This window comes from Saccopteryx bilineata, chromosome 1, assembly GCF_036850765.1.
Source record: "Saccopteryx bilineata isolate mSacBil1 chromosome 1, mSacBil1_pri_phased_curated, whole genome shotgun sequence".
NCBI classification, from domain to species: domain Eukaryota; kingdom Metazoa; phylum Chordata; class Mammalia; order Chiroptera; family Emballonuridae; genus Saccopteryx; species Saccopteryx bilineata.
The window spans coordinates 173,161,532-173,178,140 of NC_089490.1; the positions used below are offsets into that span (position 1 = coordinate 173,161,532).

At 41.4% G+C, this 16,609-nt stretch overlaps 1 protein-coding gene across 9 annotated transcripts in view; it reads left to right on the top strand.

Moving 5' to 3' along the window:
* Positions 1-16,609, top strand: part of FNIP2 (folliculin interacting protein 2) — a 131,177-nt gene that overhangs the window by 36,274 nt on the left and 78,294 nt on the right. For 3 of the 9 annotated variants that reach the window (XM_066279879.1, XM_066279908.1, XM_066279883.1), the window contains exon 1: positions 4,014-4,496. The exons of 2 other annotated variants lie outside the window; for them this stretch is intronic. In XM_066279879.1, coding sequence (XP_066135976.1) covers positions 4,216-4,496 — 281 coding nt within the window. In that variant the 5' untranslated portion in view covers positions 4,014-4,215. Of the gene's footprint in view, positions 1-4,013; positions 4,610-16,609 lie in introns of those variants that run through there. 4 more of the 9 variants (XR_010731899.1, XM_066279873.1, XM_066279918.1 and 1 more) reach the window with 3 other exon arrangements.

Here is a 16,609-nt window from a genome sequence, read left to right on the forward strand (position 1 = left end):
CATTTAAATATAAATATAAAGGAATTTGGCCTGACTGGTGGTATTACAGTGGATAGAGCATCCACCTGGGATGTCGAGGACTCAAGTTCAAAACCCCAAGGTCACTGGCTATAGCATGGGGTCACCAGCTTGAGTGTGGGATCATGTCAGTGGCTTGAAGCCCACCGTCACTGGCTTGAGCAAGGGTCACTGGCTTGGCTGGAGACCGCCAGTCAAGGCATGTATGAAAAGCAATCAATGAACAACTAAGATGCCACAACCATGAATTGATGCTTCTCATCTCTCTGCCTCTCTCTTTCTCTCTCACTTGCTAAAATAGATGAATGAATGAATGAATGAATGAATGGTAATTTGGAGCCATATAGTGTAGAATGGCTGTAGTTTTGATATATATCACTACTTTATTACATCTTATCAGATTCTGAACTATTCTGGGTTATTAAGGGGAAGAACAGGGGAAATAGCATTTCACTTTTTAAAAGTTTTAAAGTCCTTTCTGTTAAGATAATATAAGTCACATCAATTGGAGTGAACATTAGTCGTTAAAATTTCTAAAAAAAACTTCTAAAAAACTTTTATATAGTTGAGGAGGAGGGAGAAGTTTCCCCTCATTTCTATTTATCATTCTTTTGATTGGCCTAATAATTAAATTGTTATTAGACAGATTAACAGGAGAAAAGAACCAAATTTATTATGTATGTACTTAGGGTGGGAGGGGGTGGTTGAGGTTTATATGCCATCTTCAACTAAGGAGAAAGTAGTTTGGACTTCTAAGGGAAGGCAGGCAATTCATAGCGAGATGAGAAGCAGCAAAACAGTGGGTAAACTAGTTCTTGTTGGCCACCCAGAAACAATGGGAGGCAGAGGAGTCTAATAGACTCTGCTAGGTTCCTCCCTGTCTCCCATGCTTAGTTCATAATATGTTAGGGTGGTGTTCCCTTCCTTAAAGCCGGGTTTTCTTTCTTCCTGAATACTTCAGGCAGTCTTTTATTTCTTAAAAATAACCAGCTTAAAATAATCAGTACCCCCAAAAGGCATATGCTGGAGTGGCAGACTCTTTTCCCTCTCATAGTAAACGAGAGAAAGAGGAAGTGTGTGTGTTTGAGCACAAGCACCCTCCTGGTCAGAGGATCTTCACAAAGAAGCACACTGTTTGTTGCAGTAGGTAGATTCAGGTCATAATTTGAATGTAAATATTCAGTGGCATTAAATATTGGGTGTGTACCATGTGCAAGACCTGTACGAGGTACAAGGATAAATGTCAAGACCCAATTTTGATACTCAAAGAATTTATGATCCACTTAGGATCATAAGATAGGTACATGACTCTTGCAAAGCGATTACATGTTGTGTTAAAAGTGTGGCTTAAAAAAGGTACACAGGAATTCAAGAGGGAAAAAGATCTTCCAGCCTAGGAAGGCTTCCTGGGGGAGAGAGAATTATAACTGAGGAAGTGGTTCTCAAATGTATGGTTCCCAGACTGGCAGCAGCATCACCCTGGGAACCTAGAAATGTAAATTCTCAGTCTCCACTGAACTGCTGAATCATAATCCCTGGGGGCAGGCCCAGCAATTCCTTTTTATAAGCCTGCCTGCTGATGTGTTAGCCTCCCTCCGCCAAGAGGATGATGGCGAAAACTTCTCTGGAGTTTCTAGAGGAGCAATAACTGGCATGTGGTAAGCATACAGTTAAAGATGGCGGGCTGAGTGAAGGAAGCACACAGAAGGGCTTCTGGTTAAGGGAATTTTTCCCCCAGTGCAGTTTGATCCTTATTTCATCCAAACGTCCTGGATGACCAGCAGTTGTCGTCATTGTGGCCATGCACATGCAGGTTCTCATTGAATTTGGACAGATGGTAAAGAAACAGTGGGGCCAAAAAATGGTGGGCCATTCCTTTATTACAGTCTCTCCTCAGCCGAGGAGCAAACACACAGGGAAAACACTTCCCTCTTCGTTCAGAGCTCACAAAGGCCTGACACGTTCTCTGGTTTCTCCTAGAATCGAAGGCCTCCCCAGTCTCAGCAGAGCTCGCAAAAGCCCCTCAGCTCTGGTTCCCCGTCTGCACACCTTCTCCCCTCTGCCAGCATGGCTTCTTCCTCAGCACCCTGCATTCTCTCTGCTCTCCCTGCAAAACAGGACTTCTCTCTGCCTCTTCCCTCTTTTCAAAACTTTCTGGCTTGAATACCTCTGCTCCAGCAAACATTAGCAAAACAATGGCCCTGCCTAAGCAGGAAAGTAATTTGCAATTTCACAGACCACATACATATACCTGGGCTGCCCAGCCCCCAATGCAAACTATAAGCGAGCAAACATAAAAATCATATTTTACAAACTTATTTGACCAACAGTCCTTTGTAACTATGTTGTTATTTCTACCTCATTATTCTGACCATTTAATGTTTGCATCATCTGAGAAAGGGATAAAATTTGTATTTTTATATAGTCTCCAAAGCCTTTGGAAAATGTAAAATATCAGTTATTGAACAGCTCGGGTGCTAACTACTTGGTAAATGTATATACAGAATCCTTATTTTAAAGGAGGGTTTTCTGTCTTTTCACCTAGTCCTAGATAAAATGTCGTTTAGAGATTGAAGTTTTAAAACTAAACTTCAGTCTTATACATAAAAAGCCGGATGTGTTCCCCCAGTGTTTCCTTGATAGAGCTTAAAAAATTCAGTTATTTTGGCATTTTTAAAGATCCCACCTCATCAACATTTTATTTTCGCTGTGCCTTTAGACGATGTAAACTGGAGCTTCATTGGAGACGTGGATGTGGCGCTTTACTTCGCTTGGGCCACCTGTTGGGTGGGCCTGGTGTGGGGGGGTCGCCTCCAGCGCCTGCTCAGGGAGCTGGCCTGTCCCCACAGTGAGGAGGCTGTCCTGCTGGCGTACGGGACCCGCTGAGTCTCTGGTAAAGATAGTTCAAGGGGAATAAAGAAACACCCACACTCGCACTGTGGCTGTGCAGTTAAGCTTTAAGTTTAAAATGTATTATCCTTAAAAAAATAATAATAAAATAAAATGTGTTCTTCCTGAAAAAATGAGCTATTTTTAGCCTGTTTTACAGAGAAGTCCAGTCACTGTTGTAGGTGTGTTGTAACCTTTATTTCTCAAAAGATATTTAAGATCTTTTTGGGGGTTTGTTATAGATGAATTTGAGGGTCACATACATAATAAAGCCCTATGGTAATTGAGACCCCTGCCACAGTACCTTGAAATTTTTCTCACACTTGTGAAGTGAAATACATAGTTGCCATGTATAAAGATGAGTTTAAAACCTTCTAAAACTAAGGACTCAGACAAGTGTTGATCACATACTAGGGATCTGTTAATATTTTCTTCAGCCAAATTCATGGATAAGGAAGAAGGAAAGGAATTGGGACAATACTTGAGCTATTTTTTTTGTCAAGATTTGACCTGTATTTTTAGGAACCTTTGGTCTACTCTAAAAAAATGTAGGTGTTCCTTGAACTCACAGTACTGTAGAAAAATCATATTGGTTCTATAACATTATGCTCATTTTACAGGTGAAGAATATAAGTGTCAGAAGTCACTAAACTGCTTTTGTCCTTGGGTTCTGGTAGTTCAGAGATTTCTCGGCTTGAATATGCTCAGGAATATGAATCAGGAATTCAGTGTAAGAGTTCTGAGGGTTTATGGCTTCACTTAGTACTATTTTTCTAGTGTGTGTGTGTGTGTTAGTTAGTTTAAAATATGTATTTGGTGTTGAAGGATGTGTCCCTCCTCTCCGTGCCCTGTGTCATCCCCTATACATTAAGCCCTACATTTGTCTGTTGTGGGAAACCATCTCTCACTTGCCATGGGCAGAATTTTGCAAGGTTGCAGAGTAAGACCTGTCAGCTGATACTTGCTCACATGAGAGCCATTAAGAGGGTGGTGTGGCCAATGTCAGAACAACCTTGCAGCTGAAGGCAAGCCAGTGCATTTGCCCAGAGCCATATGCATAGGTCTTGTGACCAATTACTTGACTACCACTTAATCTCCTACAGTGGAGCTCAGATGGAGTGAGTCAGTCGGAGCTGCTCAACCTGTTGAGTGCTTTCCTTTTGCTAACAGGAGGACAAGCTTAGGAACAAAAGTAGGAAGTGGAATTTGGACTTGTTGGTTTATAATGGGTTTGCTGAGAGCATGTTTTATAACATGATGGATGCATATAACTTCCTAAGTCATTGGCGGGCTTAATTTACATAGCAGATGTTCCTTTTTTTTTTCTTAAAATCTGAAAGAGGAAATTTTTGTAGGCTGCTGCCGCCAAGTAGCTTGTCTCACCTACTGTCCAGGGAGTGCCATGATCATTTGGGGCCGCTGGTCACTGCAGAATTTTCCTCATGCAACAAAGGCTCCTCAGCATTTGTGTCCAAGTCCATGTTGATTGCGAGGATAAACCGGAAGGAAGCTAAACCGCTCTGGAGATGTGTGGGGGCACAGCGAAGACCGCAAACCGGCCAGGGGGCCGCTGGGATTCAGCCAGTCGTGTGAGTGACGCTGTTTCTGGTGCTGGGAGGACTTACAGGACCCTTTTATGCACAAAGATTGGAGAACGTGCCAGGGTAGAAAGGGGCACTGATCACACGGAACTCGACAACAGGTTTGAATTTTAGTTCTATTTCAAAATCTAAGCAGAATTTTTATTTAACTCACTGTGTACCAAGCCCATGAAATTGTATTGATCTGATGGTTGTTTTTCAAGAGGCCCTGTCAGTGGGAGGCATGGGGTGGTTGGTGAGTGTACAGAAACAAGTCCTTTTCTTTGTAGACAAGATATAGGCTCTGAGTGCGTGCATGTGTGTGTATGTGTGTGTGTTTGTGTGTGTGTATGTGTGTGTGTTTGTGTGTGTGTGTGTGACTATTTCTACTACCCATCTGCTTTCTTAACTTTTCATTACCTCTGCCTGGAGTCGGCTTGCAAGTAATAGTTACATCCTTGTGCTGGGTTGCAGATTGAACTGTACTATTGTCAGTGATTACAAGAAAAAGATTTGCAGTCCTGAAGTACCACCACAGCTGGTACATGGGCACAAGAGTGGGAGTTCTCACTCTTTAGTTTGAATGGTGGGTGAATAGTTGTGCTTTTCTACTAGGAGTCCTGTGAGCTCAGTCTTCCTCTTAATGGAAATCCTTTTCATGGGAAGGATAGCATTATGATGAACTATTTTAATAATGGCGCTTATCTAAAAAGGATAACATATTTGCTATATTCTTTTAGGTTATTTTACTCATTTTAGAAGAATTCATTAATTTTATTAGTGGTAGCTCTTAGTTTAAGCACTCTTTGTAAAGAATGTTATAGCCTATCAATGAAAAGGAAAAATGTTCTTTGAGAATTGCTAATTCCAATATTGTATAGCTAGATAGTAAAAAAAGCCATAAATATATTTCTTGGTTGGCTTAAAATACAGTTTCAGGATATATACTTTCTGTCATAGAAAAATCTTTGTCTTTCTTTAATAGAAATCTAATAAAATGGTATATAGATCACTCTAATATAAGAACTCTAGGCTGGAGAGTTAGGAGAAGTGTGGGAACCATTTTATGGGTGTTGAGTCACATGCTGTCCTCTCAATTAAAGAGATAAGTATGCAGAGGAAGAGGTAATGAATGAGGTGGTGCACTAGAAAAATACATTGAAAGTGGTGATAAGAACTTCACTTTTAAACTCTCTATTTGTATCTGTTCCTTTTCAAGAAAGGACAGCCAAGGGAAAGGAAAGAGGAATGGATTGACACTGTTTTTCCAGGTCTTGATCCCTGTTCTGATCTTGATCCCCAGCTAACCAGCCCAGGTGTCTTGAGGGTAACATTGGGTGAATCTCCTGGCTTTTGTGGGTCTCAGCTATTAAGCTATGTAGTTGCTTCAGAAGATTATTTACAAAATTCTTTCCTCCTCTGAGATTCTGAATTGTAGCATCAGGATCTTCTGTAGTCCCTATTTTTGTAATTGATACAATTCCAGATTCCCCAAATAGGTGTTTGGAGGGAAGGGATAGATTTATATGAGAATATGCAGGCCACCCCATTATTTAAAAAACTTACAAAGGTTTTAGTATGTACTTCTGCTTCTCACTTTTCAGTGAACTTGCTGTTCTTCGGTCAATTTTAATCATTTTCATTTAAACGACATTTTAAACTTAACAAAACATGGTCAGAACTATCAATACTATCTCCTTTCCTTATTTTAACTTCTTTAGATTTACTTCTCTGCTGCTGAGACTTTTTTAGAACCATGTACAATGATGCCATATAGTTGCCAGTTAATTGGAACTCATCTCCAGTCAGAGCAGTTGTCTTGGGAGAACTCATCCACTTTCTCTTCCCTTTCCTACGGTCTGAAACTGTATTCTGAAACCGTATTCGTTATTTGCAGTGTTGTATTTGGTTTCCTGAATTTGTTTAGGACTTGGACCCGTCTCAAGGGTAGAGTGAATTATTGACAGGAGTTTGCACTGTAAGGATCTGGCTCCAAAGTGCTCACGAGTTATCTGTTTGTCCAAGTCAGGTGGCAGTCAGTTACGTGTGACTTCCAGCTCCTTCTGTCACCTTAAGTATCTTAAATCAGTAGTTTTAGGTGGTCCTCTTAGCTGAGTGCACTGATGTTGAGAATCTTGTAGGTCATGGGTTGACTTGCAACTGCGCTGACACTTGACCCCCCCTATCTTTGCCCTGTTCAGGGGTTAAGTGTAGTTTTTCCCCCTCCCCTAATGATTTCCAATTATTAAAGAAGAAAGATTCCACAAATACAGTGGCATCATGTTGGATACAAAATAATTGGCCACAGTGTAAAACTGACACAGTTCAATACAAAAAGAAACATTTCCCAGTTACGGTTCATGTGGAATGAAACATTTCAGGAAAGTTTGTCCTCTATATCTTCACTTCCATCCCCCTAATCTCCAGAATGACAGACATGGGGGTTCAATTTATTTCATAGACTAACACAATGAACAAAAACCTGAAGACATTTAATGAGGCATCTTAAATGGTTTATCACTAAAAAAAATTCCTTGCTAAAACTTAATTCAGATCTCCTAACTCTAAAATCTAATGCTGAGTATATTGTGTAGCCTTCACACAATGGTTTCCAATGTTTTTTCTTAAAAAATCAACTATAGCAAAGCTGTTAGTAACTTGATTTTTCAAACTTTCCCAACAAATTAGATAAATACACGGGGCTGTTTACATGAGGAGCGTGGGAGTGTCTGGGAAGCTTATCCGTGATCAGTTTCCCTGATGGCAAGAGACAGTTGCACCTCAACCAGCATTAAAAAGCACACCCTGCACACACTGAAGAGGAACTGAAACAGGCACTTCAGACTCAATTGTGCGGCAAGTTTCACATCTTGAAATTCGGACTGGGAAGAGGTTCTTTGTACTACTGCTTTGGAGTCACCAGGATGGAAGGAGCAGAAGAATTAATGAATGTAGATATCCAGCTTATCTACAATTTGGATGAACTGAGTCTACTAAAAAAAGGAAAAAAAAGCCGTTGAGTCTGGTAGTTGCTTAATAGGAACACAAGTGTGGAAACTAGGCTCTGTTTTCCCCTAGTGAACCGCTTCACAGACGTAAACTGAACATGATTTTACTATCAGTCTTTATTTATAGTAGTTAGGATTACTGACTAGGAAATACAAAAATAGGCACTGATTTAGAAAGAAAGGTGCGAAGGCAACAGACCAAAGAATTCTGGAGATTTTAGTAAAAGGCTATTAAAAGAAAGTCTTAATACAGGTTGCAGAAGTGGGGGGAGTGTTTCTCACTGTGTTATTCACTTGGAAACACTGGGAGAAAACCGTTGGGTTTGGATACTACTTAGCAGATGCAGCTGTGGGACAGGTTGAATGGAGTGGATGGAGAGAAAAAAACGAACGCTGGTCAGCTGATGGTCTTGTGCTTCATGACAGGCTTCGTGGGGAGCACTGTCAGTTGCTGGGCGTGGCTGTTCAGAGGCACAGGGTATTGCTGTCACAAGTTCTACCCTTCCTCCTTTCCTTCCCTTTTCAATGATTTTAGGTGCCATGCAGAATTTTCTTTGGCAAGTTAAAAAAGTGTGTTTCTACCACTTGATGGTTGAGAGGTAGAGACGTAATTTGAGAATGACTGAGAGAATGGATGAAGGAATACAGTGGTAATTTAGGATTGCCGCAAAATCAGGTCCGATTTAGGTTTGAAGAACTTTTCCCTTCTCCCTCTGGGGCCACATCTCTTCTCAGGAATGAATCAGAGCAGTCTTACTAAATGGGGTTTGAAGGGAGTATGAACTGGCTTCATAGAATCTGGCAGCTGACATATAACCTTTTCTTTGGGTTTTATTTTAAGTATTGATGATATAACAGATAAAGTCTTTGTTATTAGTTACCATAAGTAATTGTTTCCAGAATGACAGTGTTCCAGACGAAAGACAAGGTTACGCCAATCCTGGGGTCCAGAGGCCAGTCACTGGGCAGCTTCTGAGGCCGTTTCCCCTCAAGTTCCTGCTCAGCTCTGTGATGAACTGGAACACTCGCTGAACCAGCCCACAATTCCTGGTGCTCCTGTATGACTCCTGTTGTGAGTCAGGCTGTGGCTTAGCCTTATCCTTTTATTGTTAGAGTAACAAAAGCTGAATAACTGCTGAATAATGATGCAGTAAGCCCTGGTTGGAATTGGTGAGAGCAGTACTAACCTGTGACCCATCTAAAATTATAGTTAAACTCCCAATCCGAACTCATCAAAGGGAATCCAGCCTGTGGGCTCTAGAAACACCAAGGTTCTCTCTTCCCCTTGTATGGGACCCAAGTTTATGTGAAATGTTGGGTATCAGGTACCCATCCATCCATTAATGTTTATATATCGAAGGGTTTAATCCTTCTCTTACCAATTTAGAAAGTTTTTTTTTAAAAAAAGAAAACTGTTCTTAGGTCTTTACAGAACAGATGTGAATTAAAATCCTGTCCTTTTTCTCACCGTGTCATATCCTTTTCTTTTTGTGCCTTATCCTGCGCAAAGGCCAGTAAACAGAGTAGAGCTAGTATAGTTTTTCCAGTTACTCGTAATTCTTTTCTTTTTTAATTAAACTTTCACAACTGAGACAGACCCTAGACTACAGAGCCAGATACAGTAGAAACATCTTTTTTTGTTTTAAGATTTTATTTATTTCTAAGAGAAAAGAGAAAGGGGGGAGCAGAATAGAGACAGAGGCGGGATCACAGGATCCAGAAGGAAAGCGGACAGAGGGAAAGGGAATAAGAGAGTGATAGGATGGGATGAGAGCAGAAAAGCAAATCCTAGAGGGAAGGGGGGAGGGCATTACGGGGAGGGGGACAGGGAGATGTACTGGGGAACATGGGGGAGGGGAGGATGGATGTATTTTGGGGGACACTAGAATCTATGTAAACACAATAAATTTATTTAAAAAAATAAAGGATTTCATGGCCCTGGCCAGTTGGCTCAGTGGGTAGGGGGCAAAAAAGGAGAGAAAGGGGGGAAGGAACAGGAAGCATCAACTCATAGTAGTTGCTTCTCGTAGTGACTTGACCAGGCATGGCCAGGGATTTGAACCGGTGATCTCAGCGTTCCCAGCCAATGCTTTGTCTACTGTACCACCGCAGCTCAGGCTAAAAGCATCTAAGGAGCTTTTCTACCTTCATGATCTCATGATCTGAGGGTCACCTCTGCCTTGAACTTCCTGTGTCTTTGGAAACATTCCCTCATGTCTCTTTCAATTTTTTCTTCTAAATTAAAAAAAAAAAAAAAAGTTGTGGGTTGGGTCAGTGATTCCCAAATATGTGAAGTGTTTTTAAAATGTAGCTTTCCTGAGCATGAAATAAATTCAGATCCATTGGACCAAATCCCTGGGGGTAGAGCCTGTGAAACTTTGTTAATTAAAAAACAAATCAACAAACAAACAGTAGAGCTTCTAAGGTAATTGTAATGATGAGTTTGCCTGGGCACTTCCAGCTAGGTGGTGTCTGTGGTCTCTTATACCTCTAATATTGTGATTGTTTCTCACTGACCAAAGAGAGCCAAAGATGGAAGGAAAATGGGAAGACCCTGGCTAATTAAGAGAGTCAGAACTGTCTCAGTGGTGTTGAATTCAAATGAGAAAATTTGAAGATCTAATTGGCTTTATTAAGCTCCAAAAGCTGTACAGTCTGGAAGGCTTTCCTAGGCAGAAACTGGGCAGGGCAAGGAAGTTATTTACAAAGGAAAGAAAGGGTTGTTTCAGGCAAGGTTACCTTCCATTGGGCGGGAGATTGTCTTGTCAGACAGATTCCCTCAGCCTCCTTTGGGGGAAGGTGGAGAGGTCCCATGTGACAAGTCATTGGTACTGACAGGGAAATTCCAGACTGACCAATTAAGATTACATTCCTGGAGAAGGCTGAACTACAATTAGGTCAGGTATGAAGTCTAGGTTCTGTGTCATGGGCTTTCGCACAAATGACTCCATGTTGGGCCTGTGGTTTTCTCTTTAATAGTGGAAATCTTTTTCCATGTGAGGGAGCAAGCCATGTGGTTATTTGAGGAAGTACAATCTCAACAAGGGACTAGGAAGAACGTCTCAAGGCAGGAACTTGTTTGGTATGTACTTAGAAGGTAGGACAAATCAATTTCCTTCTACCCTTCTAAATTCTAGCTAGGCAAATAATTCAGATGACCTCCAGCAGATTAACAGATTAACACATGTGTATGGGGAACTCACACAAGCATGAAAATTCCAGACACTTAGGGAAAGTGCAGTGTGTTTGTCATTCAGATTAAGGGGGGATGGGTGGGGGAATAGGACAATTCAGAGGGAGATAGAGAGTGCATGTCTATTGGTTCATTTGAAACAGTGGGACACAGGGAGGAATTTGGTCAAATGGGCTTTGCTAGTTCCTCCCTATCACACCTAGTTCATACTGAAATACAGCTGTCCGTGAAGATAGCCCCGTTCTGGAGAAAGTCCTTCCTTTGTCTACATTCTTTTAGGCAGTTAAGGGGGAAGGTCAAAGATTTTTCCTGAGTTTTTCATTTCTTAAAAATAACTTGCATAGCTTGACCAGGCAGTGGCGCAGTGGATAGAGCGTCGGACTGGGACACGGAGGACCGACCCTGCTTCAAAACCCAGCTTGAGCGCTTGCTCATCTGGCGTGAGCAAGGCTCACCAGCTTGGACCCAAGGGAGCAAGGTTACTCAGTCTGCTGTTGCCCCCCCCCCCCCCCCCCCCCCGTCAACGCACATATGACAAAGCAATCAATGAACAACTGAGGTGCCACAAGGAAGAATTGGTGCTTCTCATCTCTCCCTTCCTGTCTATCCCTCTCTCTGACTCTGTCTCTGTCACAAGAAAACAAAAACAAAAACCTGCATAAAGAGGCATATTTTGAGGTGACACACTCTGTTTCCCATCACACCCTAAAAAAGAAAAATGTTGCCTAAGGGCCAAGATGATTTGGATGCAGAGAGTAAGTGGCCCTTTGTGGGAACATCACCAAGACTGAGGAAGGCAGGGCCATCACACTGCTGTACAAGAGGGAGGTGGGTGGCCAGCCCTCTAACCTCCCTCCCATTGGCCCATGCTTGATAACAAAAATTCCCGCAATTGGAACCTCATTTCTTTGTATTTAAACCTTGTCCTCTCTAGGCAGTAACTGATACCTTAGTGGAAACTAAAAGAGAACTCGTTCCTCTGTCAGGGAGAGCAAGGTCACATGAGAGGACTGGGCATGTTCTGTGGAGCAGCGTGTGAGGACTGGCCTTGTCCTTTCCAGCTGAATGGACAGGACTGGGGACAGTGCCTGGAATTCTGCTGAACAGGGACACAGACTTTTGCTGGCTCTATCCAAAGCTCCAATAATGTGTCCTTGGTTTTCATCTTCACAGCAAATTCTCCAGCAGGCTGGAGCAGACCAAAGTGATCTTCGGAGAATGATTCTATCATAGACCTTAGTGCTTATTACTAAAAGTTTCTATATTTTGACAGTTGAAATATTTTTTTTCCTTTTAAAAGACTATTTTTTAAGAGCAGTTTTAGGGGCACAGCAAAATTCAGAAAATACAGAGTTCCTTTCCTACACACCCACAGCCTCCCCGGCTGTCGGCATCGCACAGCAGAATGTTACCTTTGTCACAACAGGTGAACCTACATTGACCCACCATAATCACTCAAAACCATGGTTTACATTAGGGTTCATTTTTGGTGGTGTACATTCTATGGGTTTTGAAAATGTATGAAATGTATCCATCAATATAGGATTGTACAGTAGTTTCACTGCCCTTCCCACCCCTCTACTGTGTCTAGTCGGCTCTCCCTAGCCCCGGGCAACCACGGATCTTCTTATCGTCTCCATAGTTCTGCCTCTTATATAGAGGCCTTTTGGTTGGAGTCACACAGTATGTAGCCTTTTCTGATTGGCTTCTTTCACTCAGTAACATGCACTAAAGGTTCCTACATGTCTTTTCATGACTTGATAAGTCATTTCTTTTGGGCGCCAAATAATATTACATTGTCTGGATGTAACACAATTTATTCATTCATTTACCTGCTGAAGGAAATCGTGGTTGCTTTTGCCAATTATTAATAAAGCTGTAAACACTCCCATGCAGGTCATGTGTGGACATAAGTTTTAATCCTTTGAATAAATATCAAGGAGTGTGATTGCTGTATCATAAGGTAAGAGTTTGTTTAGTTTTGTAAGAAACCGCCACACTTCCAACGTACTTGTACCATTTTGCTTTCCCACCAGCAGTGAATTACAGTTCCCACTAGTTCTCATCCTTGTCAGTATTTGATTTTGTCAGTGTTTTGGATTTTGGCCATTCTGATAGGTTTGTAGTAAAATCTTACTGTTTTAATTTTAATTTGTGTTTCTCTAATGACATATGATATAGAGCATCTTTTTTATATACTCATTTGCTATCTATATATCTTTTTTTTTCCTGAAGTGTTTGTTCAAATCTTTTCCCCACTTTTTAATTGGACTGTTCTCTTTCTTATTGTTGAGTTCTATGAGTTTTTTGTCCTTTCTTCATATATACCTTTTGCAAATATTTTCACCCAGTCTGTGGCTATCTTCTCATTCTCTTGATACTGTCTTTCACAGAGCAGAAATTTTAATTTTAATGAATTCCAACTTATCAGTTCTTTCATTGTACAGCTTGTGCCTTTTGTATTGTCGTCATTATACCAAGATTATCTTCTAAAAGTTTTATAGTTTTGCATTTTACCTTTAGCTCTGTGATCCATTTCGAGTTAAGTTTTTGTGAAGGAATTAAGGTCTGTGTCTGGATGCAGTTTTTTGCATGTGAGTGTCCAAGTGTTGCATCACCTTTGTTGAAATACGATCAGTTAACTATGTATGTGACTCTGCTTTTGGGCTTTCTTCTTTTCTATTGATCTGTCTGTTTCTTTCACCAATACCACAATGTCATTTTTTTTTTTTCTTTAAGGGAGAGAGACAGAGAGGGACAGATGAGGACAGACAAGCAGGAAGGGAAAAAGATGAGAAGCATCAGTTCTTTATTGCGGCACCTTAGTTGTTTATTGATTGCTTTCTCATATGTGCCTTGACCGGGGGGCTACAGCAGAGTGAGTGACCCCTTGCTGAAGCCAGTGACCTTTGGGATCAAGCCAGTGAACATAGGGTCATATCTATTATCCCATACTCAAGCCAGTGGCCCCTCACTCAAGCTTGATGAGCCCACACTCAAGCCAGCAACTTTAGGGTTTTGAACCTGGGTCCTCTGCATCCCTGTCCGATACTCTATCCACTGTACCACCACCAGGTCAGGCAATACCACACTGTCTTTTTTTTTTTTTTTTGTATTTTTTCGAAGTTAGAAGTGGGGAGGCAGTAAAACAGATTCCTGCATGCACCCAACTGGGGTCTACCCGGCATGCCCACCAGGGGGGTGATGCTCTGCCCATCTGAGGCATTGCTCCATTGCAGCTGGAGCCATTCTAGTCTAGCACCTGAGCCGGAATCCATGGAGCCATCCTCAGCACCCGGGCCAACTTTGCTTCAATGGAGCCTTGACTGCAGGAGAGGAAGAGAGAGACAGAGAGGAAGGAGAGGAAGAAGGGTGGAGAAGCAGATGGTCGCTTCTTCTGTGTGCCCTGGCCAGTAATCAAACCTGGGACTTCCACATGCTGGGCTGATGCTCTACTGCTTGAGCCAGCCGACCAGGGCAATACCATACTGTCTTGATTACTGTACCCTTATAGTAAGTCTTGAAGTTGAGTAGTTTCAGTCTCCTGACTTTGTTCTTCTCCTTCACTATTGTTGGCTATTCCGAGTTTTGTGCTTCTCCGTGTAAACTTTAGAATCAGTTTGTTCATATTCACAAAAAACTTGCTGGGATTTTGATTGGTATTGCATTGAATCTATAGATCAATTTGGGAAGAACTGACATCTTGGGTCTTCCTACCAGTGTACAAGGACTATTTCTCCATTTACTTAGTTCTTCTTTGTTTTATCAGAGTTTTCTAGTTTACCTTATACAGTATAGATCTTTGTACATATTTTGTTAGATTTATACATAAGTATTTGGGGGGAATGCTGTTAGAAATGGTATTGTGTTTTTAATTTTAAATTCCACTTGTTAATGCTGACATATATTTAAAAAATATTTTAGCATGTGGATGTTTCAGAGCATGGCTGCATTCGTGTCAGACTAGCTACTCCCCACCCGACCCCCCTTTTTAATGGCTCCATCTTTAAATTTTTTTTTCTATCAGAATGATAGTTTTATTACAAACATTTGGAAAATGCAAGCAAATATAAAATACGAAAACCTAAATTACCCATAATGCTATCACATAAATTTCGCTACTATAAACATGTTTATTCCCTTGCAATTCTTTATTGACATGGGTATAAGTCAACTACATTGTATTAACTGAACCATATATCAAGCTATATAATCTGAGTTTTTACTCAGTTTGGTACACTTTTTTCCCCATGTTATGAAAATGTTTTTGAGGACTTTTAAAAAAATTTTTCCATTAACTTGAGAGAGAGAGAAAGAGAGAGAGAGAGAGAGAGAGAGAGTATTGTCAACTTGTTCCACTTGGTTTCACTTAGCTGTGTTTCACTGATTGCTTCTCTTAGGTGCCCTGACCAGGGGTCAAACCCATAGTCTCTGGTGTGCTGGATCCACACTTTATTCACTGACCCACCTGTCCAGGGATAAGAACAATTTGTATTGACTTTGTAGTATTTTCTTAAATAGCTTGAAAGACTTAGAGTATGTTCTGCTAATGCAGCGGTTCTCAACCTGTGGCTCGCGACCCCGGTGAGGGTCGAACGACCAAAACACAGGGGTCGCCTAATACATCGGAAATACATATTTTATTTAAAAATGTACTGTATAATAAATATGTATTTTCCCATGGCTTTAGGCAACCCCTGTGTTTTGGTCATTCAACCCCCGCTGGGGTCGCGACCCACAGGTTGAGAACCGCTGTGCTAATGGATATTCAGTTTTCTAGTTACAGTACAGCAGATGACCCTATTTTTGTTCAAATTTCTGATAGTTTTCTTTGGAGGAAATTTTCTTTGTGAGAAATTTGAAGAAGTCCCATTTTTCTTCTTCAATGGAATTTGAAAATTGAGAGAAACTGGTCAGGTAGATGGAAACCAAAATAGCTACATTTGGAGAACTGTTACCATGGTAACAAGGGTCTGCCAAATAGTGAACCTCACACTTAGACTAGTCGTCCATCCTGTCTGGAGCAGCCTCGACCCCCAGCCGCCGCTCACATAGGGTGTTGCAGCCGTGAAACTCGATGCTGAGGAGTTGAGGGCTCCCTCAGCATGTGTGTGCTCTGCGGGTGGACAGATGCCCACAAATACAGGGGGATTTCCCTTTCAGAACTTGCTCTTCCCTGGGAACAAGCGTGTGGAAGCGGAGCATAGTCAGGAGGGCTACACTCCTCAGGATTGTGCCTCCACTAGTAGGTAGCAGAGACAAGTAGGCCCCAGCTCTGTAGGCTAGGTCACCCCCTGAAGGATATGCACATGAGTGGGGTTTTTCTTAATATTTTATTTTATTATTATTTTTAAAATTATTTTTATTTATTCATTTTAGAGGAGACAGAGAGGGAGAGAGGGAGGGAGGGGAGGAGAAGAGGGAGGAGCAGGAAGCATCAACTCCCACATGTGCCTTGACCAGGCAAGCCCAGGGTTTCGAACTGGCAACCTCAGCGTTCCAGGTTGACACTTGATCCACTGCGCCACCACAGGTCAGGCTTTTTTCTTAATATTTTAAAAAGCCTCTTATCTATATGTCTTTAGGGATAATGCATTCACTTGGTTCACCAATATAAATATACATTTCAAACATATTGTTTCCACCTCTTTATTCTTCCCCATCCCTTTAAGTAATCAATTTTATTAGTTTCTTAAAATTCTTCTAATATTGTTTGTGCAGAAATCAGCAAATAGAAACCAGTATTCTTCTTCCTTCTTACACAAGAGGTAGTGTGTTCTACACAAGAAATCTGCTCTTTGCTGTTTGGATTCTCCAGTGTAATTGGAGATCTTACTGGTCTTGACATTCTCCCTCTAACAGCTACTTGGTGTTTTGTTGAGTGAATATAGCATTTAATTCTCCTCTACTAGTATCCTCTC